At 36.8% G+C, this 23,763-nt stretch overlaps 1 protein-coding gene across 1 annotated transcript in view; it reads left to right on the top strand.

The window, feature by feature from the left end:
* Positions 1-23,087, top strand: part of MORC4 (MORC family CW-type zinc finger 4) — a 61,525-nt gene extending 38,438 nt beyond the window's left edge. The window contains exons 11-17 of the mRNA XM_081277856.1: positions 2,243-2,371; positions 3,869-3,937; positions 4,440-4,491; positions 5,865-6,040; positions 18,083-18,779; positions 19,090-19,373; positions 19,684-23,087. Of these exons, the coding sequence (XP_081133982.1) occupies positions 2,243-2,371; positions 3,869-3,937; positions 4,440-4,491; positions 5,865-6,040; positions 18,083-18,779; positions 19,090-19,373; positions 19,684-19,837 (1,561 nt within the window). The 3' untranslated portion in view covers positions 19,838-23,087. The remainder of the gene's footprint in view (positions 1-2,242; positions 2,372-3,868; positions 3,938-4,439; positions 4,492-5,864; positions 6,041-18,082; positions 18,780-19,089; positions 19,374-19,683) is intronic.
* The last annotated feature ends 676 nt before the right edge of the window (positions 23,088-23,763 follow it).

Here is a 23,763-nt window from a genome sequence, read left to right as displayed (position 1 = left end):
GAAGCAGAATTGTAATAATGCTAATTGTTTATTGATTACATATAAGCCTCACATAGTTCTAATTTTTTGTATATTTTTTTAGTTGTAGATGGTCAAAATACTTTTATTTATTTTTATGTGGTGCTGAGAATCGAACCTAATACCTCATACATGGTAGGCAAGCGCTCTATCACTGAGCCACAACCTCAGACCCTAATGTTTTTTTAAACTGACTTTTGAACCCAGGGGCAATCTACCACTGAGCTACACCTCCAGCCATTTTTATTTTTTATTTTGTGACAGGGTCTCTCTAAGTTGTAAGGCTGGCTTCAAACTTATGATCCTCCTGCTCCTGTCTCAGCCTCCCAAGTCACTAGAATTATAGGTTGGGCCACTGTTACCAGCATTTCTAAGTTTTTACATGCAGTAATTTAATCACTGTAACTCTGAAATAGACAGACATTATTTATAGATGTAGAGACTGATAGACTGAAAGCCTACAGGTTAGAGGGACCTTCTCCTCCAAAAATGGGGAGTCCCCCTCTACCCTGGGTGCGGTGGGAGCTCCCCCTGACACCCAGGTTAGAGGGACCTTCCCCCCCAGAGTGGAGAGTCCCCCTCTACCCTGGGTGCAGTGGAAGCTCCCCCCACACACAGGTTAGAGTGACCAAGGTAAGACAAGTAGAAAATGTTAGAGCCAAGATTCAAATATAGGCAACTAAGTCTCTCAACCTAAGTTTTTAGCCACTACAAAGCGAGGGAATATACTACAACTTCCTTAACTTCCTGTTTAATGCAAGCATGAGCTAAAGGCCTCTCCTACCTGCCTGGATTGAAAGATCCACCGTGATTGCATATAACCCAAAACAGAGAGTTACTGCCTCTAAGTGTGCCTGAAAGAATTATACTGTCATCTTTCTATAACAGACTATTCTGTATATATGTGTATAGGCTAATATGACCTTTTTCTTTCCTCCCTCACCTCAACACTACTGCTGAAACCTTTTGCAAGGTCTGGCTTTAAATGAATCAGTGTCTGTGTAGAAATATATAGACACCAGAGGTCAGGCCTGAGCTTAGAGCTTAAAGGTTATAAGTCTGGAACATCCTGCAGCTAAGAGATAGGAAGCTCTAGGTCCAAAAATGTGTATACACTGTGTTAAAACAGAGTTTTAAAAAAGAAGAGACATTGTATTTGAATGGTAGAATTATGAGTGCTTTTTATTTTCTTCTTTATATCTTTCTGTATCTTCTAGTTCTTCCTAAGGAGTTTATTATATTACTTATATAACTAAAAAAGAAGCATGTTTGAAGCAATAAAGAAAAATACTAAACCTAGGCTTAAAAGAAACACACCACTCTAATAAAATATTTAGTATTATAGCAGTGTAAATATAAAATATGCAAAACTCACCCTAGTGGTTAAATTGGCCCAAGGTGCCCCTCTCCCCTCTTTCTGTCTTTTCTCTAGTCTTCCCTCTTTTAGCTCCATTCCACTCTTCACACCCTAGGTACTGAGTACTATCATATATGGGCCGTCTCTTTTCACAGAGAAACAAATTGTCTTTGGGGCATTGGTTACTGGATTCTATTTCTAATAGTGGATGGGAATGGGTGTGTATTTCAAGAGTTGAACTCTGGAAGACTTCATCTTAATTTAATTCAGTTGTTGGTCTAAAGCCACCATTTCTGGGCAGGATATTTAAGCAAAATTCATAGCACTTTTAAAGAATAATTTTGGGAATATCAACCTAAAAATTTTGGATTGAAGCATTATAAACAAAGGGTTTTTTGAAAAAAAACAAAAAAGGGATGGGGAATATCTGCAGGGAAATGAGCAAGATGGTTTGATGACTGTGCTTCAGTGATTCCCTTAAGTGTATTTTAAATCTGTTATGTAGTTGGACAGAAGTAAATAAAATGATTCAATGGTTTTATTTCTTGGTAATAATGTAACACAGATACACACACACACACACACACACACACACACACACGATGCCTTTTCCTAATAAACTTTTTGAGTTAAAATTATCCTGTTATTAGCTTAGAATAAAATTTGCCAAGATAAATACTATTGACCTCCATAAATAATGTTAGTGTTACCTATGAAATTCAAAATAAACACATTTCATATATCTATAACATTTCCAACATAACTCATATATAAAATTAATTATTTTCACTTTTTGTGCCTTTATAATGTAAGGCAGAGCACAGAGCTAGGATATACACAGTCACACTTCTATTTTCCCTCATTCAGGAAGATTCCTGACCAGACATGGGTACAGTGTGATGAATGTCTTAAATGGAGGAAACTTCCTGGCAAGGTGGATCCATCTACATTACCTGCAAGATGGTTTTGTTACTATAATTCCCATCCAAAATACAGGTAAGGTTCCAGGTCTCAGTATTGTACCTGAGACAACTCTTGATGTGTCTTTATATTCTAAATACTTCATCTCAATTATACACTCTTCAGCTAACATTCAAATCCCGATGCTGACTTGCCCCACCTTACTTATCCAGTCTTATTTTTCATTATATCTTAACACAAACCTTGTACTTTGGCCAGATTTGTGACTTCACTGTTCCCTACATGTGCCATGCTTACTTTTTCCTCCATGATCATCTTTCTGTTGCTTGCAGTGATCTTCTGCATTCCATCTGCCTATCCAAATCTTATCCATATCTTGTGGGACACTTTTCCCATTGACAGTAGTTTACAGTGACTTCCTACATGTTTTGATTCATGACATTTGTTCAAATACTGTTTTGTGTTGTGGGGTGTTTTTTATATGTATATGCTTTTGCTCCTCAAGAGATTTTAAATTCTTTTTTGTTCACTTTACATGTATTGACTTTTATTTTTTTAACTTATATATGACAGCAGAATGCATTACAATTCTTATTAAACATATAGAGCACAGTTTTTCATATCTCTGGTTGTATACAAAGTACATTCACACCAATTTGTGTCTTCATACATGTACTTTGGATAATAATGATCATCACATTCCACCATCATTTCTGACCCTATGCCCCTTCCCTTAATTTTAAATTCTTAAAGAATAAAGTCGTTACATTCCAGGTTAAATTGATTTTTATGTTTCTTATTGAGAATCAATGTAAACAGTACCTATTGTACATTCAGTGCTATTTGTTTAAATGTTTGTCTTCCTAATATACCATGTGTTCCTTTCAGTATTCAACCTCTAAATATTGCCTGGCACATCCATTTGTGTTAACTTTAATTTAACAACTTTTTATTTGATTCAGTAGTCACATATGTCTGTAATAAGTCAGTTTGCTTCAATCCAGTTGTGAATTTCTTAAGATTCTTTTTTGCAGGATAAATGCTAATAGAAAAAAAAATATTCTACAACAGAGTCTGCTTTTTAGGGGAAAATGTCTAAAATGGAGAAAATTAATTAAATGAAATCTAATAGTCTTCAGATGTGCCTAAGTACCTTTTCATGGTGAATAATGAGATCATGTGATTAGAATTCGGGACTGAGTTCTTAGAAGCTTCGTTTTTAATACTTTATTTTTTATCTGTTGACACTTAGTCCAGGAGACAGGCTTCCAGGGTACTTCGCTCTCTTATAAAATGGATATAACAGTTTCTAATTATTAGGTTTTATTTGTTTTTAGGATAGTTTTTGACCATTGAATAAATTTTCAGCACTCTTTCAATTTTTACTCATAAAATATTCTTCCTCATGCTTTACGTATTAGTGAATTTTTTTTGTTTGTTTTTACTGTGAGATCTGAACTCTATAATATTAGAGGATTGCCAAACTGCCCAGTAATAGTGCTAAGGAAAGTACATGGTAAAAGTGAAGAATACATTTTGCTTCCAAAAGATGATTTACTGTCTGTTTTGCAGGAGATGCTCTGTTCCAGAGGAACAAGAACTCATTGATGAAGACTTATATTTGAGCAAAACTAAGAAACAGTTGAGTATGCATGAGGTGGTGTTCTGCATCATAAAGTAGAGGATCCTGGCCCTTTGTATTAACCCAGAGTTTTGAGAAGAAGGATAATTTTTGGTGTTCTTAAGGTTTTCCTCCTTAGCTCTCTGTTCTGCCAGTTCTTTATTCCTTCTTACCATCTCCTGAATGTCTCAACTTTGATTATCTTTAGAGTCTGTCTCTCCCCACCCCATTTCTTTCTTTCTCTCTCTCTCTCTCTCTCTCTCTCTCTCTCTCTCCCTCCCTCCCTCCCTCCCTCCCTCCCTCCCTCCATCTCCCTCTCTCCCTCTCCCCCAGCCCATCTCTCAGAGAGAGATAGCATTTGAAAACTTCCTTCAGTAGTATAGTTCAGGAAGGCACCTTTAGTTACTCAATGACACACTATTTCTAACTTCAAATGAACATTATAACCTAAATCTGTAATTGGTAATCCATTTATACTTGAGACATTTCATGAGTGAACTAAATAGCACTTTTATCTTCTAGAGATCAATCTGTTGAGAAGAAGAAGATATCTATGGAAAATGAGAACCTCCAGGTGAGAGATAGTCCACTCTATTCCTTTTCTCACACACAATTTTCCCCAACAGAAAATATAGGTTGAAGAAAGCAGCAATCTTGAAATCTACATAAAAATAACCATTACTTCTTGTGGTCTTTTTTTTATTGGAACTTTGGGTTTTGTGCTGATCTGCTGTTACTGATGCTCAGACCACCTAAAATAGAAGAGTCAAATAATTTATTTCCCAGATTTGGGTTCAGTACTGATTGTGGACAATACTGTCACTTTTGGCGTCACAGAATATTCAGGGTTGTGTCCCATCTTCTTACAGGCTGCTCCTGTTGAGTGTCTGGTTTTCCTGTCTCCTTTCTTCCAGGATTCAGGGATGATTCCTTCCTCCTTCCTCTTGGGAAGAAAGGGTGGTTCTTTGTGCCTCTCCCCAATCCCTGCTTTCAGGCTGGCTGGCTTTATAAAGACTCTGCTGTTTTGAATTTTCAGGAGCACTGTCTCTCGGACATGGTTGCCCAGCTCCGGACGCTGAAGGGTGCAATAAGGTTGGCCGTCCTTTCAGGGACACTCCTCTCCTGACAGCCACCATAGCACCCATATATCTTCCCCACCCAACCTTGCCATTCTGCATGATTTCCCTCTTGACCCTATTTCCCAGAGAGACCTGTTAGTCGCATGTTAGATTCACCTTTCACCCACTCGATCAGGGTAGGTCAGACTGGTGAGGATAGAGACAATTTAATATGAATTCTTCTTCTGATATCCTTCCAAAACACAGGCATATGAGTAATCAGGTTTTTGTATACTAATGTCTTGAATTAATAGTCTGATATAGAGATCAGGAGATTTCCTAGGACTGCTCTGTCCTCATTCAGTTTACCTCCCCTTTATATTCCTTTACCTTAATCATTCATACTATTTTCATAAGCTGGCTCTCCCACAATATCCCAAATGCATGTCTCTGTGTGTGTGCACTGTGAACATGTGTCATCTCCTGCATGCATTTCTCCCAAACCAGCACAGACACTTGCTGCAATGCTTTTTCCCTCCACTCCTACTCTCATCACAGATATCAGAAGAATGAAAACCCAGCCTTCAACTGGGTCACAAGATAGAAATAGACAGTGATTAGGGGCCTTGATTTATGTTGTGGGTAGGATAATTCTAGGAGCCAGTAAGTAATTTGGGGGAGGTCTGTTGGTGTCTAGCTGATAAGGTTAATAACTGAATGTGCCTGGGTTCATTGTTCTAGTGTACATTTCTGCGCGCTGTTTATTTTGTGTAGGAAACAGTTTCTTTTTATTTGGCCAAGCGTTCTTTCCTAGCATCAGAAGGATTGACTCATCTTTAAAGTTTGGTTTTAATTTGGGATTTTTATGAATCATTTCTTTCTTTGCTAGGCATTCAGTAATCCACCTAAGATTCCTTCTGTTCAAGATATGGCTGGACTGAATGACAAGACAATCGGATATGAGAGAATTGATAGTCCTACCCTGCTTCCGTCTGTTGGAGAAGAAAGCAGATCACCTTCTCTTCAACTTAAACCTCTGGATTCCAGTGTCTTTCAGTTTTCCAGGTGACTAATACACATACTGTATTGTCAATAGTAATCCTCAGGGTCTGTTTTCCTATAAGTTGGTATGTCTTACTGTATCAATGTTTTTCATAAATCCTTGTATAGAATTAATAAGAAGAAACACAATTTTGGGTTGATAGAAATGTCTTTCATACACCCCCAATTTTTCCACCTTACAACTGCCAGATCAACTCTACATACTTTCAAGGTGATCATTTGCTGATGCTTTTTTATGTATTATGTGTTCATATTATGTTGGGGATCATGCAAGTGAAAAATATGGACATAAATCTTTCAAAAGCATTAAGTGCTATAAAAATAGGATAATATCACATAAACATTGTTCCTTTCCTTATGTTTTTGGATACTGAAGTCCTTTGGGTGTTCATTAGTAAAAGTTACGTCTTGGGCCTTGTTCATCTTCAAGTTATTTTATTAGTTCTTATAATAGGAAGGAGCATAACTATTAATTTTCTTAAATATTAGGAATATTTGAAGCACTAAAGGATATGAATGTCCCCATATTGCTGCAAGAATGAACTCGTACTCCTAATTATGACTCCTTGCTTTCTCCTCTCTACTGTGCTTCTCACTCTCATAGAGCCAAGTCATAGGGCAGACACCAAGTTGCTGATGGTAGACTCTTCTATAGTCATCAGTAATATGACTTTTATATAATGGATGTTTACTTGTTATTGTTCCTTTTCAGTTCAGGTATCTTTTTAACATATTGGAATAGAGACAATAGAATATATCAAAGGGTGTGATGAATTCTGGTTTGTGTTTTTTTTTCCACCAATGTTACTGATTCTTTCCCTATTCATTGCTTCTTGGGTAGGTCTTTTCAGTCTCTCATCTAGATAAAAATTTGTACAAGTATACAGGTGTGCAAGTCCCCTATCAGTGATTCTTCCAAACTCAACCCTATAGATAATGGAGGAAACTCAAGATCCCCTGAACAGGGGAAAACAGTTTCAAGAGAAAATAAACTTTTAGGAGCAAAACTAATAAAACACTTTTTATTTCATTTATTGAGTATGTACCTTATTTTGGAGTAATTTATGGACATCAGTATTTAAAAATAATAAAACACCTGGGCTGATGGTGTGGCAAGTGCGTAGCATGTTCAAGGCCCTGGATTTGATACCCAGAACCACAAAAACAAAATAATAACAAAACAATGATAATAATAAAACTCTTTTAAAAAATTTAGATGAGAATCTGTATGAATAAAAATCTAAACAGTGCCTTGGAACCTACTATAAGTAGGTTCTCAATAAGTAATGGTTAAATCTGAGTGATACTGGAGGAACAATTTCTAAGACTGAATTTTGTAGCAAGGAAGTAAATAATACAATCCAGCTTTAGTTTTAGAACATAATTATTCCCTCTTCCCCTCTATACTTCTCAACTCCCATTGTAGGTTTGGAGGGATGTACAAAAGTACTATGTGTTTTTGAAGCACATTTTTACATTCCCATCTTGGTCTTCTGGAGATACCCATCATTGCTTTTGAATTCTTTCCCTACTATGGTCACTTCTTTTTTTCTCATTATCTCTTTTGTAACTATAGCAGTTTTTGTAACTTCAAGAGATTACAAATGCAAAGTATGCACTGTATTATATATTTTATGAGTGTAGTACTATAGTACATCCATTGGGTGGCATACTTAATCAGTTTTTATTGGGATTTTTGTATGAATTTTTATAGAATGATATATATATATATATATATATATATATATCGTGTGTGTGTGTGTGTGTGTGTGTGTGCTGTAAGAAAGAGATACGTGATACCTGATTCCCCTAATATAGGTGTTATATAAGGTTAGTTAATGATAATTGTGCCATTTCAAGCTACGTGTGTAGGGAGATTTAAATTGACTGGGAAGCCAGGCACAGGGACATGCTCTAATAGTCTCAGCTGCTTGGCAGACTGAGGTAGGAGGATTTCTTGAGCCAGGAGTTCGAGATGCCTAGACAATATAGGGAGACCCTGTCTCAAAAAATTGAGGGAGAGTCTGCCATTTTAGGGGGGAAATGGAAGCTCTCACAAGTTTAATAAAATACACAGGGTTTCTGATATAACAGTGTCCAGGGGATAATAGATTTAATCAAGAGTTACAAAGGTCATCTTTGTTATCAAAACCTAAAATTGATGAATTCTTGAGTCATGTAGTTTAGCTTACTCACTGTAGATAAAAATAAAGCCTACACTGTCCAAGAGAACTTTAAGAAGTTGTAATGGGATATGTTAGTAGGGTCTCTAGAGGTATAATTGCAAATAACTTCATGAGTCTCAAAAATCTAACAAAAGAAGGAGAGGATCTGCAATAAGGAATAGGTTCAGCTAGTATGCCAGCCAGCATAATCTTGGTGGATGACAGTTTATTTCTGTTAAAAGAAGTAATCCCTTCCTGTTTATTCATTCTTCATATATTTGAGTGTTATCTATATGAAAGGAATTGTTCTAGGATAATGATGGGATCCAAGATGAAGGAGCTTACAGTAGTAAGTTTTATATGTAAATATTCCTAATACATGCTAGTTTCATTATGAGTGGTGAAAACTGATGTCTAAAATAGTTTTTGTCCCTACATTTATATACAGGATAAGAATTAATGGCTGTAACTTATGTAGTCATTTTGGGTAAACTATGTCAAAAGCTAATTTAGTTTATATTTTTAAAGGATAACCAAAATTTAGCTCTTATTTTTAAAGGATAACCAAAAAGTATCTCAGTTATACTGCAATTAATGGTGGAGGGAGAGGAGGAAAGGCATTCTAATATGTTTAAAGAAACATTTGAAAAAATAACGTAAAAATAAATAGAAGAACAATTTGTCAAATGAATAAGATTCAAAGGCCATATAAAATATAATCTGGGAGAACAACTTCTAGAATGGAGATGTAAGGAGCACAATGAATCCTCTCACCAACAAATAGTTTTTTAACTTGTAAAAATTATTTCAAAAATTCAGAGTTCCTGGAAATTGTTCAGGGGTACACAGCAAATAGAGAAATGTTAATTCAAGAAAATCTACTAAATCTCAGGAAGAACAGCAAGATTCAATGGCATTTGAACCACGACCTGCTCCCATCCCCAACCCCTTCAAGTCCAGCTTTATGGAAACTACTCAAGGGAGCTTTAATCCAGGTGGGTGTGATATAAAAGATGGGGACTCCCTCTTCCCTTAGCTCCCTGTTTAAATCTATGGTTTAAACTGGGAGGGGCAGGCCTCTTACTTTTTTCATCTTCCTCAGTTCTGTATTATAAAATCTCTATTACAAGTAGACCCAGAAGTACTAACCTTTCTTTTCCCACTCAGCTTTTTCTTCCTCACTCAGTCCCCATTGGTAGGGTGGAGACAGTCACAGGGGAACAAAAGGATGATAATATTAGGCCCCTCACAGCTCAAGCACAAGCTTGCTCTTTGATCAGAGGTTCAAACTGTTAAGAGCTAGCAAAAACACCACCCAATGCCCATTCATAAAGAAGGAATTTCACTCTGGAAAAGCCACTGCCTGCCTCAAGCTTTTATATAGTGTTGCAGGGGTTCTGCTTAAAGAGAGACAGGCCTTCAGGATGAACTCCACAATTCTACCTGAAGGATTTGACTTTGTAATTTTATGACAGTGCCTAAGGGCATTGTCAAAACTGAAAAACCATGGTTCAGAACAATTAAGTAGGCACACGTAAGTCCATGATACAAATTAAAACCAAAAAGTGGCCAAATAATCAGAAAATAGGTAACAGAAAATCAGGGAAAGATAGTCAAGAAGAGCTCTCCTGGGATCATAGTCAATCCTATATGTCAGGAAAGCTGTTCATAAGCACAAGTTGGCATCCACTAAGATAGCAATCAGAGCAGGACATAAGGTGGACTTGAAACTAGTCCCCAAGCTGTGTACAGATCAAACAACCTCACTGGCATAGGGGCTTAAGTACTACCTGGGACCAACCAATGATTAAAATAATAACTCTGACCCAGAGGCAACTTCTAGGAAGCCAAGCTTAAAAATAAAATCACATACATCCCTGGTAACCTGAAAGACTATATGTGCTCAAGGCGATATTCTCTCAGGTGTGACTGAACAAGGATCTGTGTGAATGTGGTGCAGAAACATGAACTCATTGAACTTTGATAGCAGCTTCCAAGTCACACACATATTCAATAGCAAGGGGTAAAAATCTAACTGGTTAAGGGGACAAAAACACAGCATTTGATCAATAAGTAGCCTATGCAGGACCAGGGATGAACCCTAGATTTCCAGATAAAAGAATAAAACCAAGGTGCTGGGACTGGGGCTCAGTGGTAGAGCACTTGCCTAGCATATATGAGGTGCTGGGTTCGATCCTCAGCACCACATAGAAATAAATAAATGTATTTTTTAAAGAATAAAATCAAGGATATCAGAGGTTTTATACTGAAGGGATAGAATTCTTGGAGTCAGTTCTACCAAGTTACCAAATTAAAAACCAGGCAAACAGCAACAATGGAAATCCCCGTGGGAGGGAGGAATCAGAGTCCACAATTGCTATGACATATTATCTAAAATGTCCCATTATCAACAAAACTTATGAAACATGCAAAGAAACAGGAAAGTATAACCTGAACATAGGAAGAAAAGCAGGCAATAAAAACTGCTCTTGAAGAGACCCAGATGTTGAATTTAGCAGACAAACACTTCAAAGCAGCCATTAAAATATGTTCAAAGAACTAAGGGAGACAGTATCTAAACAATGAGGGTATAATGGCAGTGTCTCATCAAATAATATCAGTAAAGGGACAGAAATTATTTTTAAAGAACCAAATGAAAATCTGGACATGGAAATGGAAAGTACAATAACTGAAATGAAAAATTCTCCAAAGTACATTAGAGTAGGAAGAAGACAGAATCAATATGTTTAAAGAGATCAGTTATAAACTATGCAATCTAAAGAACACAGAGGAAAAAAATGAAGAAAGCCTCAGAGAAATGTGCATCAAAGGTGCATAATAGTACAAAGAGAAAAGGAAAGAAGTAGAAAAACATTTCAAAAGTGCTGAAAACTCCCTAAATTTTATGAATAGCATTAACCTATAACATATAAGGTCAACAAATTTGAAATAGGATAAGTGCAAAGAGATTAACAGGTAGACACATCATAGTGAGTATATTGAAAGGCAAAGGCAAAAACAATCTCTAAAGTAGAAAGATGAAATGATTCATCATATACAAGAGAACCTTAATAAGAGCTGACTTCTCATCAGAAACAATGGAGAGAAAGCAGTGAGTTGCTGCTATAGTTTGGAAATTGTTCATCCCCATCTAAACTCATGTTGATATTTAATTGCCAATGTAACGGTATTGAGAGGTTGGGAGCCTTTAAGAGATGTTTGTGGTCATGGGGTTAATGCACTCATGAAGGGATTAATGTAGTTCTCTTTTTTAAAATATATAATTCTTACAACTTAATGGGTTTTTTAAAATATTTTTTGTAGTTGTAGATGGACAGAATACCTTTATTTTATTTGTTTATTTTTATGTGGTGCTAAAAGATTGAACCCAGTGCCTCACAGATGCTAGGCAAGATTGAGCTACAGCCCCAGCCCTAATGTAGTTCTTTTGAGAATGGTTTGGTTGTCACCAAAGTAGATATTTATAAAGTGAGTTCAGCTTCCTCAAGTTTTTTCTTGCTTTCTATCTTACCCATGTAATCTCTTTGCTGTTGCCTACTTGCTCTTCCACTTTTTATCATGAGACCCTCCCCAGAAACTAGCCAAATGTGGCCACCACTTGGCAACCTTCAGAACTGTGAACAAAAATAAACCTTTTATTTATAAGTCATCCAATCTCAGGTGTTCTGTTATAACAACAAAAAACAGACTAAGAAAGATGACATATTCAAGAACTAAAAAAATAAAGACTTGTCAACCAAGAATTTTTATTCCAGTAAAATTTGCATTAGGAAATGAAGATAAAATAAATGTAGTCCAAGGTAAACAAAAACTGAAAGTAATTTGTTGCTAGAAGACTTTTCTTATAAGAAATACTAAAGGAAGTTATCCAAGGTGAAAGCAAACTTATGCCAGACTGTAATCTGAATTCATGTGAAAAAGCAAAGAGTACTGGTAAAGGTAACTTTTTTTAAAAAGTTATTTATAAATTATTAATTATAAAGGGCATTATAATGGCATATTTCTCCTCTTTCTATTCTTAACTAGTTTAAAGAATAACTACATTAAACAATACATATTTTTATATAATTGCAGGTATCATTTTGTCATTGGGCTTATAAGGCATACAAATTAATATATTTGACCATGACAATATGTAGGAGTTGGATGGGAACAAAGCTGTACTGGAATAAGAAAATAATATGAAATATTGATTCAGATCCATAGTCAGAAATCAAAGAACAAAAAAAGTGATAAATAAAAATGCTGGTACAGCCAGGTGTGGGGACACATGCCTGTAATCTCAGCAACATGGGAGACCGAGGCAAGAGGATTATAAGTTAAAGCCCAGCACAGCAATTTAGCAAGACCTTGTCTGAAAATAAAAATGAAATGAAATAAAAATGGCTGGAATATAGCTCATGGTAGGACATTCCTGGATTTAATTCCTAGAACCTAAAAAAAACGGCTAATACAAAAAAAAAATCTATAAATATATACTTTCTCTGCTTACTTCTTTGGGTTTTCTCCAAAAAATATAGCATTGTCTAAAATAATAATAATATACTATTGTTGGATTTATAAATATTATAGTAGAAAATATCCATAAAATATAAAAAGAGAACCAATAAAGGAGGATCAGAAGAACAAAGAAGACATGACACATAGAAAACAAAAAGCTAAGCTGGATATAGTGGCTCACGCCTATAATCTGAATGGCTTGGGAGGCTGAGGCAGGAGGATCATGAGTTCAAAACCAGCCTCAGCAGAAGTGAGGCACTGTGAAACTCAGTGAGACCCTGTTGGAAGTTGAGCCAGAAAGATCAGAAGTTCAAGGCCAACCTGGGAAATTTGGTGAGACCATGTCTCAAAATAAAAAAAGAATAATAAAAAGGACTGGGCATGTGGGCTGGGGCTGTGGCTCAGTGGTAGAGCATTCACCTAGCATGTGTGAGGCACTGGATTCAATCCTCAGCACTACATAGAAAAATAAAATAAAATATTGTCCCCACCTATAACTAAAAAATAAATATATTTTTTAAATAGGACTGGGGATATAGCTCTTACCCATGTAATCTCTTTGCCCTTGCCTGCTTGCTCTTCCACTTTCTACCATGAGACCCTCACCTGGGTTCAGTCCCCAGTACCAAAAAAAAAAAAAAAAAAAGGAAGCCACTTAAATGTCTGTCAACTGATGAATTGATTAATATCCAAACAATAGAATATCACTCAGCCATAAAAAGAATTATAATAGTTTTTTGGTTATTATAATGAATGAAACACCTGAGGCTGGGTAACTTTATAAAGAAAATTGATTTATTTAACTCAGTTCTAGAGGCTGTAAATTGAAATAGTATGACACCAGCTCTAGTAAAGGCCATCTTTCTGACAGAGTCCTGAGGTGTTATAAGCCCTCACATGGCAAGAGACAGGTTAGTGCCCATGTCTGTCTACATCTGTATCCTCTGATATCTCTCTCTTGAGTAGCCACTTGTATTTAATCCTGGGGGCTTGGCCCTAATTATCTTTTCTAATCCTAATCAGCTCCCTAAAACTCTACCTCTAAATACTATAGTTGAATTATGTTTTCATCCTCTAAATATCTCACAGTGGAGATTAAATTTCAGCATGTGTACCTTTAGAAGACCCACTCAAACGTTATCCACAACATAGCAGCAATGAAATATTGATACTAGCTGTAACATATATGAACCTTGAAAACACTGAGTGAAAGAAGACAATTGCAAAAACCATAAAAGGGGCTGGAGATGTAGCTCAGTATGAGTGTTTGCCTAACATGCAAGGCCCTAGGTTTGAATCCCAGCATTATTAAAAAAAAAAAAAAAACTGAAAATAAAAATGAACCAAAGACCACAAGAAGCTGGGTATGGTGATGCATACTCGTAGTCTCCTACTTGGGAAGCTGATATAGTAGGATCAGTTGAGCTCACAATTTCAAGGCCAACCTGGGCAATATAGTAATACCCAATCTCAAAACAATATTTATATGAAGTGCCTAGAATCAGTTTGCTATTCCAGATATATAGAGACTGAAATTAGATTAGTGGTTGCTGAGAAGTAGGTGGAAGTATGGAGAGTGACTACTAATGCATGGAGGTTTCTCTTGGGATGATATAAATTTTCTAAACTTAGATTACACAACTCTGAATATACTAAAGCCATTGAATTGTACACTTTAAATGGGTGGATTTATGGCCTTTATATCTCAATAAAGAGGTTAAAATGTTTAATCTTGAGTATAAGTATATGCACTATAAAGAAGACAGGTTTTTGGTCCTTATTCTTAACTATCATTGTGCCTTAAGCATAGTAGAAAATGTGGAATGAGTGAATTTTAAAAATAAAATATCCTAATTTGAATTTAGCATCTCTCCCTTGGTTAGTGAAATTCTAAAATGATAGTGGTCAAATATAGAAACCTCTCAGAAAACATTTTAAAGGAATAGAAGCATAGTATATGTATATTTTGTCAAAAAATGTAAAATACTTCAAAGAGTAAATTACTAAAATGTATATATAAAGTGACATTGTTGAATATGACAAAAATAAGAAATAAAATGAGAAGAAACCACACAGTTGGAGAAGAATTCCTAGCATATAAAATCCCTAATTAATCTTTCCTAAATGAGTGAATATAAGTCTAGAATGAGAATCAATTCTTAGAGGGAAGAGCCAGACTTTCCAGACAAGTATAGAAGCAATAAATAAAATCCAATTATTTTTCTTTCATTTATGTAACAGTTCTTTCTTGTTGGCCACTTACATGAAATGTTTTTTTTCCCCCTTGTCTGTGTCTGGCATACTTTGTTAATTTCCCTTAGTCAAGGGTGTTATGCCTTGATATTTTAGTAGGGTACCTAAGACATACATACATGCACACATACACATTATACAGTGATCAATACATATTATAAGAGAGCACTAAAAAGTTTTATAGGAATTCAGAAGTAGCATTTAAACTGCTTTTAGATATGCAGTGTTAGGAAGGACAAAGGCATTCTTATCAAAAGGAGCAGCATGGGCTGGGGATGTGGCTCAAGCGGTAGTGTGCTCACCTGGCATGCGCGGGTTCGATCCTCAGCGCCACATACAAACAAAGATGTTGTGTCTGCCAATAACTAAAAAATAAATATTAAAAAATTCTCTCTCTCTCTCTCACTCTCCCTTTAAAAAAAAAAAGGAGCAGCATAAGAAAAACCATGGGCTTTCATTTTGGCTGGTGTTTGTAAAGCGGGTAATGGGAGATGAAGTTAGGGCCAAATTGTGTTCTAGCTCTATTACTTACTAGCTAACTTCAGAAAATTATTTGACCTCTTCCAATGCATTTGCTTAAAAAAAAAAAAACAATTGAGATAGTAATACCATTTACCTCAAGGTTATTGGGAGATGATTTAGATGAGAATATACATGTTGAACATGTATATTCTGGCACAAAGTGCTGAATAATGTTTCCTATTTTTTGTCACAGAGGCCAATGCCAAGCTAAGACATTAGAGCATTTATGTTGTAGAAAGCCAAAAATAAGGGTTTTAAATAGGGAGGTGACATAATCAGAGCAATGCTTTAGGAAGATTAACATGGCAGTAGGTGATCTAGAAGTGAAAGAAAGGGAAACCAGAGACCAGAAGAAGTTATTGCAATAGACCAGGAGAAACAATAAGAGTTTGATAGTTTATAAATGACTATAAAGGGGCTGGGGATGTGGCTCAAGTGGTGGTGCACTGGCCTGGCATGCATGCGGCCCGGGTTCGATCCTCAGAACCACATACAAACAAAGATGTTGTGTCCACCGAAAACTAAAAAATAAATGTTGAAAAATTCTCTCTCTCTCTCTCGCTCTCTCTCTCTCTCTCTCTCTCTCTCTCTCTCTTTCTCTCTCTCTTTCTCTCTCCCTCTCTTTAAAATAAATAAATAAATAAATAACTATAAAATTCTGTAAAAATTACGATCTGATGGTGGTAACACAAATAGGAAACAGGAGAAGGAGCAGATTTGAAGGTAAACATGAAAAGTCAAATTTATATATACTAAGATACCTATGGAACATCCAGGGGAAAAAAAAAAACATGGGATGGGCAGTTGAAAATCCAATACTAGATCTCAAAACTTGAGAGAAGGTGGAAGTTATTGCCCAGAGGTTGTATGGGGTTACCAAGAAGGAATGCAGGGTCAGAAGAAACAATAGTTAAGGACAGAACCCTTAAAGGTGGAAAAATGAAGATAAGGCAAATAATATGACTTTTATTGCCTTTCATAAAACTTAGTTAATGCTATCTGCTATTACATATGCATTTCCTTCTTTCATGCCAACTGATTGTTTTATTGTCTTACTCAGTACCAGAGCTAAATGGACCATCTCTAGTAGCCCTTATACGTATTTAAATATGGGTGCATTTGTTCTTACATAGCCCCTAAATTCTTTTGCTCTTCCTTTAAGGCCAACACAGGCCTATTGAGATGGCAAGCCAGTTTTTATCTGAAGAACATACAGGGCATCAAAAGAAGCTAAGGTTTAGGATGTCTTACAGATGTTCTAAGAAATTACAGATATGTGGGCAACCTTGAAGTACTATGATGTGGCAAATAATATGCCTGATTCTTTCTCATTAGAAGTTTGAAAGTTGAAGGCCAGGTGCATTGGCACACTCCTGTAATCCCAGTGGCTTGGGAGGCTGAGACAGGAGGATCGCAAGTTTAAAGCCAGCCTCAGCAACAGTGAGGTGCTAAGCAACTCAGTGAGACCCTGTCTCTAAATAAAATACAAAATAGGGCTGGGGATGACTCAGTGGTTGAGTGCCCCTGAGTTCAATTCCTGGTACCAAAAAATTAAAAGTTGATTTTACCTTGAATTTTTTTGTTTATTGGAAAGAGGATAATTATAAGGACGACAGTGGGGTTCCCATCCTGCTGAATGATATAAAATTGCCTGTGGATTTCTCTAGCACCAGTTGTTTTGCTTTAACCAATAGTGCTTATGGAAGCCAAAAATGAAAGGCGATTTGAGGCTGTCATCCTGGGCTTCTCTGAAAAACTAAGGGAGTGCCTATTTGTGCCTGACCAAGGGGAGTTTTTTGTCACAATGGGGAAATGACTAGAACTGGATAATTCACTTTCTTTGTTTCTGACTAGTGCCTTGTGTTTTAATTAACTTTTACAAGTGAATAATGGGCAATAGCCATAATTCCCTTGGCTAGCAAAACAATCGTATAGTGTTCTATTGCAATATAAAAAATGTGCATAAGTCTTTGATACTGGAAGGTTTTGTGGCACTTTAAAATTAACAAGCTTGTTTTATTCTCTGCATATACCAGTAGATTTTTATGACCTTTTAAGTCCATTCTTCTGTTAGGGTATTTTGTGTGTATATTTTTTGTTTGTCTTCCTTTACTTGCATTTAGGGAACTTCTAAGTCAGGCTGGTTTCAAATCAATTTTTAGAATTTTTACCAAGTTAATCCTAGTCCTGTTTTATTCAGATGTTAACCTTTTAAACCTTTCAACTTCACCTCTCCCTTAAAACCAGTTACTAACTCAGCTGGTTGCATGAATGAAGGGATTGAGGCTTATAGGTAAAGTTGCTATACTGGTCTGGTTTTTTTTTTTTTTTTTTTTTTGGTTGTTGTTACTCTAATGACATACATGAGGCTGGGTGATTTTATAAAGAAAAGGGGAATATAACTGCTAACCCATAGTTTAATGATTTAACCGTAGTTTACCAGATATATTTCTCTTATGAAAGAATCGGTGAGTGACATCTAAAGGCAGTTTTAATATGGAAAATTTGAGGAGGGGCTCCATAGCATAAGAATATACTTAACATATATTGTGACCACTTACAATTAAATTTTCTCTTCTTGCAGTAAGTACAAATGGATTCTAGGTGAGGAACCTGTGGAAAAACGAAGAAGGCTCCAGAATGAGATGCCAACATCGCCTCTGGATTATTCCATGCCTGGATCTTATAGGAGGGTAGAGGCAGCTGTTGCCTACGCAGAAGGGGAGAACAGCCATGATAAATCAAGTTCTGAGAGAAGTACACCACCATGCCTTTTCCCAGAATACCCAGAAGCAAACAAGAATACAGGACAGAATAGGGAAGCATCAGTTCTATATCCAGGGGCCCAAGACCAACGCCAAGGGTCCCTGCTTCCTGAAGAATTAGAAGATCAGATGCCAAGATTGGTAGCAGAAGAATCCAATAGAGGAGAATCCAATAGAGGTAGCACAAACATAAACAAAGAAGAAGTGAACAAGGGACCTTTTGTAGCTGTTGTTGGTGTTGCAAAAGGTGTTAGAGATTCAGGGGCCCCCATTCAGCTAATCCCTTTTAACAGAGAGGAGCTTGCTGAGAGAAGAAAAACTGTTGAATCCTGGAACCCAGTGCCTTATTCTTCTGTGGCCTCTGCTGCAGCCATTGGGGAGAAGGGAAGGGGCTATGAGGAGAGTGGAGGTCGTAACACACCAAAGATGAAGAACCAGAGAGAACTGGAAGAATTGAAAAGAACCACAGAAAAATTGGAACGTGTTTTGGCTGAAAGAAATTTGTTCCAGCAAAAGGTTTGGGCAACATCTTACCACTAGGAATTAGAGCTCACTGTAATCAAGGGTATGGGGTGTTGGTGCTCTGATGGTTTCACGTTCTGAGGCCTTTAAACAAAATATGTCAATGAACCATTCTGTGGTATGTTTCAGATTAAGTGAGCCCTAATGGGCTTCCCTTCCATATTTTAGGGTTGAAAAGAAATTTCTATAATTAGAGGAATATGTATAATGGAATCACAGGGTAAAGATAGTAAGAACAATTTTGGGCACTCTATTAAGGTTTCAGTAGTATGTGGGCTCATTGAATTTTTTTCTTGGACTTCAGGTGGAGGAGCTGGAACAGGAGAGGAATCACTGGCATTCTGAATTCAAGAAAGTTCAACATGAATTGGTGACCTATAGTACCCAGGAGACAGAAGGATTATACTGGAGCAAGAAACACATGGGTTATCGCCAAGCTGAATTCCAGATTCTGAAAGCTGAACTGGAAAGAACCAAAGAGGAAAAGCAAGAATTACAAGAGAAATTGAAGGAGACAGAGACACACCTGGAAGTGCTACGGAAGGCTCAGGTCTCCTACCGGACCCCAGAGGGAGATGACCTAGAAAGGTTAATTACTAGGGTTTAGTTATGAGCTTGTGAGTGCTAATGGGAAGCATCTCTTAGGACCCCCAGTTAATGGTCATAGACAAGGGAGGAAGCCTTAATTCATAGGCCACCAAGGATTGGATAATTACTTCTTAGAAAGCCTCAGCTCCAATTTCCATGTGTTTGGTGGCATTGTGCTTTCTTCTTTCTTTTTAGCTAATGGAAACATAATTGTTGAGAATGTAGGCCCATTTTGAAGGGACTTCATTTTATTATGTTGGCTAATGACTTCATGTCATCTCTTCTCCTGCCCCCTCACTCTATCATACAGGGCTTTGGCAAAGCTTACGCGACTGCGTATCCACGTCAGCTATCTTCTTACTTCTGTCCTCCCTCACTTGGAGCTTCGTGAGATCGGGTATGACTCAGAACAAGTGGATGGGATCCTGTACACAGTGCTGGAGGCAAATCACATACTGGATTGAGCACCAGACTATATATATTCTTTTCTTTTCAGCCTGTGTACTATATATACTCTTTCCTATACTTCTCTATTCTTCTCTTGCCTTCCCTCTCTCCTCTTTTTCCCTTCCTCCCAAACACACACACAAAAAAACTTCTTTCTCTCTCTCTCTGTCTCCTTTATGCCATATGTAGAGAATCTTTGAGTAAATCCTGGATCTTAATCAGTCTGCTGCTTACTCAGTTATGGTGTAGACAGAGAAACCAATTAAATAGACTTTCAAGGTTCCAGGAACAGAAAAGCAAGAGTCACCAAGCTAGGTGATCAGAAAGCTTTTTTACTTGGCCTATTTTATATCCTTTCTGAAATGGTTCATACTTGTTTTGGTCAGTCAGTAAATACTAGGTCCGACATACCTGGTGCTTCTTGATGAATTATGAAGTACTCATGGTTTCAGCCTACTAAGGTTCTAACAAGACACCAAGTTACCTAATTATCCACAGAATTATATGGTTTATACAAGTTAGTGGTAAAAACACAACATAGAAATAGGGGAAGGGAGCTCAAGAAAAGCATCACACCAGAAATGGGACCTAAACTAAGGTTTAAAGAATGAGCATGGCCATACTGTTAACATGTGTTGTTCTTTAGGTGGTAGGATTATGGTTGATAATTTTTTCTTCTTCCTATCTTCCTGCCTTTTTCAAATTTTCTATAATAAACTTGATATTCTTACATTTGAAAAAATGAATTATTTTTTAAAGAACAATTAGACTTGGATTTGGGTATCAAATGAGAGACTGTGAAGCTATATGTAATATTCCATTTATTACTTAGGTTAAATTTAGCATTACCTCTGGAAGAACAGCACGCATGAACAAAGACACAGAAAATTCAGAATGGGAAAATTGTTTTAGGTAGGAGTGGTAGGTTAATGTAAAGGGAACTGAGATTAAATCATGACCCATCTACCTACCCACTTTCCCATCCACTATGGTATTTGCTTTTTAATTAGGAATATTAAAAAACAGATCTTCAACATTCATCAATTTTAAATGTATAAATCACCAACTTGAAGATTTTCAGTTATAGGGAGAAGTATTTTACAGTAGGGAGATCTATCTGATGTCTCTCAGAATATACCTATATATCCTTCAGGGTATCCTGAGTGAGGGATAGACCTCATAGTATTAGAAATAGTAAAGCTTATACTCATGTAAATTGAAATGTTTTATTCATTCATTGCTTTATTATATTTATATAGTGCATAGTCTCCAAAGAGTTCCAGGTGCTCATCAAAAGACATTGAACAAAGAACATATAAAAACATCAAGGAGTAGGGTTGTGGCTCAGTGGTAGAGTGCTTGCCTAGCATGCATGAGGCCCTGGGTTTGATCCCCAGCATCAAAAAATATATATCAACAGTGAAAAATAGGACGTATAGAAATATAAAAGCAAGGTAGGCTCAAGCAGTGGCAAAAAGTATTAGCTAGACAAAATACTTTGGATACTCTTTCTGTTTCTCTTCTGCAGAGTTACTTCAGAAGACTTACAAACATATTTTACCTCATTTGAAAGGAAGCCCATTAAAGATAGTCCTGCGAGATTGCAGGAGAAAGGAGGAGGCCAGAACCAGGCTTCACCATTAGAACAAGTACTTAAAGATATCCCTGGCCACTGCCATATCACCTCACCTCACCTTAGCTTGCCACATGATTAGTTTTTATGTTGGATATTTGGATCATGATAGTCAAGGTCTCATTTTATCTAAGTGTAAATATTACTGAGGGATAGGGAGCATATTAAGCCATTTTTTCAGTGATATTTGCTTGTCATTTGGGGGCTGAGAGGGCATAAGACTTCGTACAGTTATGAATAATATGAATGGGAATCTGGTAGAAGGAAAAGTTCAGATTGTTGAAGGTTCAAACTTTGTGTTCATTGTACAAGTGAGGGGCCGAGTAGGAAGGAGGACCGGCAATTGAACTTTAAAAGGAAAATGATGGAAAATTTAACTCATCTTTACTAGTACTTGCTTTCAGTTTACTCCCTGGCCCATTCCCTGAAAGCCCATGGTCTTGACCCCACCACGTTGTTTTTTTTCCCCCCCCTGGCAACAGTTATCTGTGTGAGTCCATTCACTTCAACAATATGAAGTGTTACCTGTTTACTATGAAACCATACCAGTATGAGTTCTAAATACCACCGTGGAGAAATTGGAACTTGTTTTACAACCTTACTCTAGAGTCCGTTATCTAGTGTGGAAGCAAAGACATTGAAAAGGTTAGGTTAACATGATCATAATCTTTCTTTCAAATATCTCTCACATTTGCCTTTGAACTTTCCATTTCCATGTTAACATTTAGGCCTTTATTATCTCATGCCTTGATAATTTAAATAGATTCTTAACTGGCCTACCTTGCTTCCTGTTCTCACTTAGTCCACCCTATTCAATATATTAAATGGCTTTTAACAATTTTATCATGTCATGCCTCTGTTCAAAGATTTGCTAGTGCTGACAGTTGCCCACTGAATGCAATACCAGTTCCTTAGCATGGTGCTCAAAACCATTTGTGACCTGGCTTCAACCACTCTCTCTAGACTTATTTTCCAACATTCCGAACACACAATATATTCCATCCAAAGTGAACTCTTTCAGTTTCTAAACATGCCTTAAGATTCTCTCCTGTTCTACCTTTGCTATTCCATTCCCTTTTACCTAGAGTGTTCTTCCTCATCATCTTTATTTTGGCTCAAATGCCATTTTTTTTTCTAAAAATTGCTTTGATTAACCAAGTTAGACATGACATTTCCCTTTGAATATTTAAGTTTTATGTCACTTATTAGGCTCTTACCTCAAATTTCCTTGTCTAGTCTTCATATTAGATAGCTCCAGATTCAAATATTAAACTGCCTATTTGACATTTACACTTACATATCTCATAGATACTTCAAATAAAACATGTTAAAAATGAACAGTGATATACCCCAGGACTGTTCTTTCCTCCACAGTTTTCCTTGTCTTAGAAAATGGCACCTCCTCCCACCCAGTTGCTTAAACTGGAAAACTGGAAGTCATCCTTAGTTTTCTTCTTCTCTCATCCTCTACATCCAGTCTGTCAAGTCTGTCAGTTCTATTCCAAAGTATATATTGACTGTTCATTTTATCATAGCTAACTTAGTCCATCTCCAATGGATTATAACAGCTCATAACAGGAGTTCTTATGTCCACTCTTATTCCCACAATTGTATTTTCACTAGAGATGTGATTTTAAAAAATGCAAATTAAGGGCTGGGGATGTGGCTCAAGCGGTAGCGCACTCGCCTGGCATGCGTGCGGCCCGGGTTCGATCCTCAGCACCACATACCAACAAAGATGTTGTGTCCGCCGAGAACTAAAAAATAAATATTAAAAAATGCTCGCTTGCTCTCTCTCTCTCTCTCTCTCTCTCTCTCTCTCTCTCTCTCTCTCCTCTCTCACTCTCTCTTTTAAAAAAATGCAAATTAAATCTTATGACTTCTCTGTTTAAAGCCATTAAACAACTTCTCATTGCACTTAGAATAAAATCCAAACCCCTTACAACATCCTTTAAGACCACTGTCTACTTCTTTTACTTTGTTTCATGAATCCTTTTATCCTACACCACTTTTACCCTGGCTCACTGTGGTCTTTCCACTGAAGCACGTCAAGCTCTTGCATACCTCAGAGCTTGTACCTTTACTGTTCCATCTCCTGAGACATGTTTTACCCCAACAGTTCCTTCTAGAATACTTGTATCTCCATTCATGGCAAGGCTATCTATTCCTTATCCTTCGGGTCTTGATATGTCACTTCCTCAGACAGGCCTTTCTTTTTCTCTATTATTCTCTCATTTTTTCCTGTTTTTTCCCCAAACTCATATCATTGCTCGCAATTTATAATTATATATCTGGTCACATACCTTGATT

This window comes from Spermophilus citellus, assembly GCF_964194105.1.
Source record: "Spermophilus citellus genome assembly, chromosome: X".
NCBI classification, from domain to species: Eukaryota; Metazoa; Chordata; class Mammalia; order Rodentia; family Sciuridae; genus Spermophilus; species Spermophilus citellus.
This window is presented reverse-complemented; position numbering and strand designations above follow the sequence as displayed.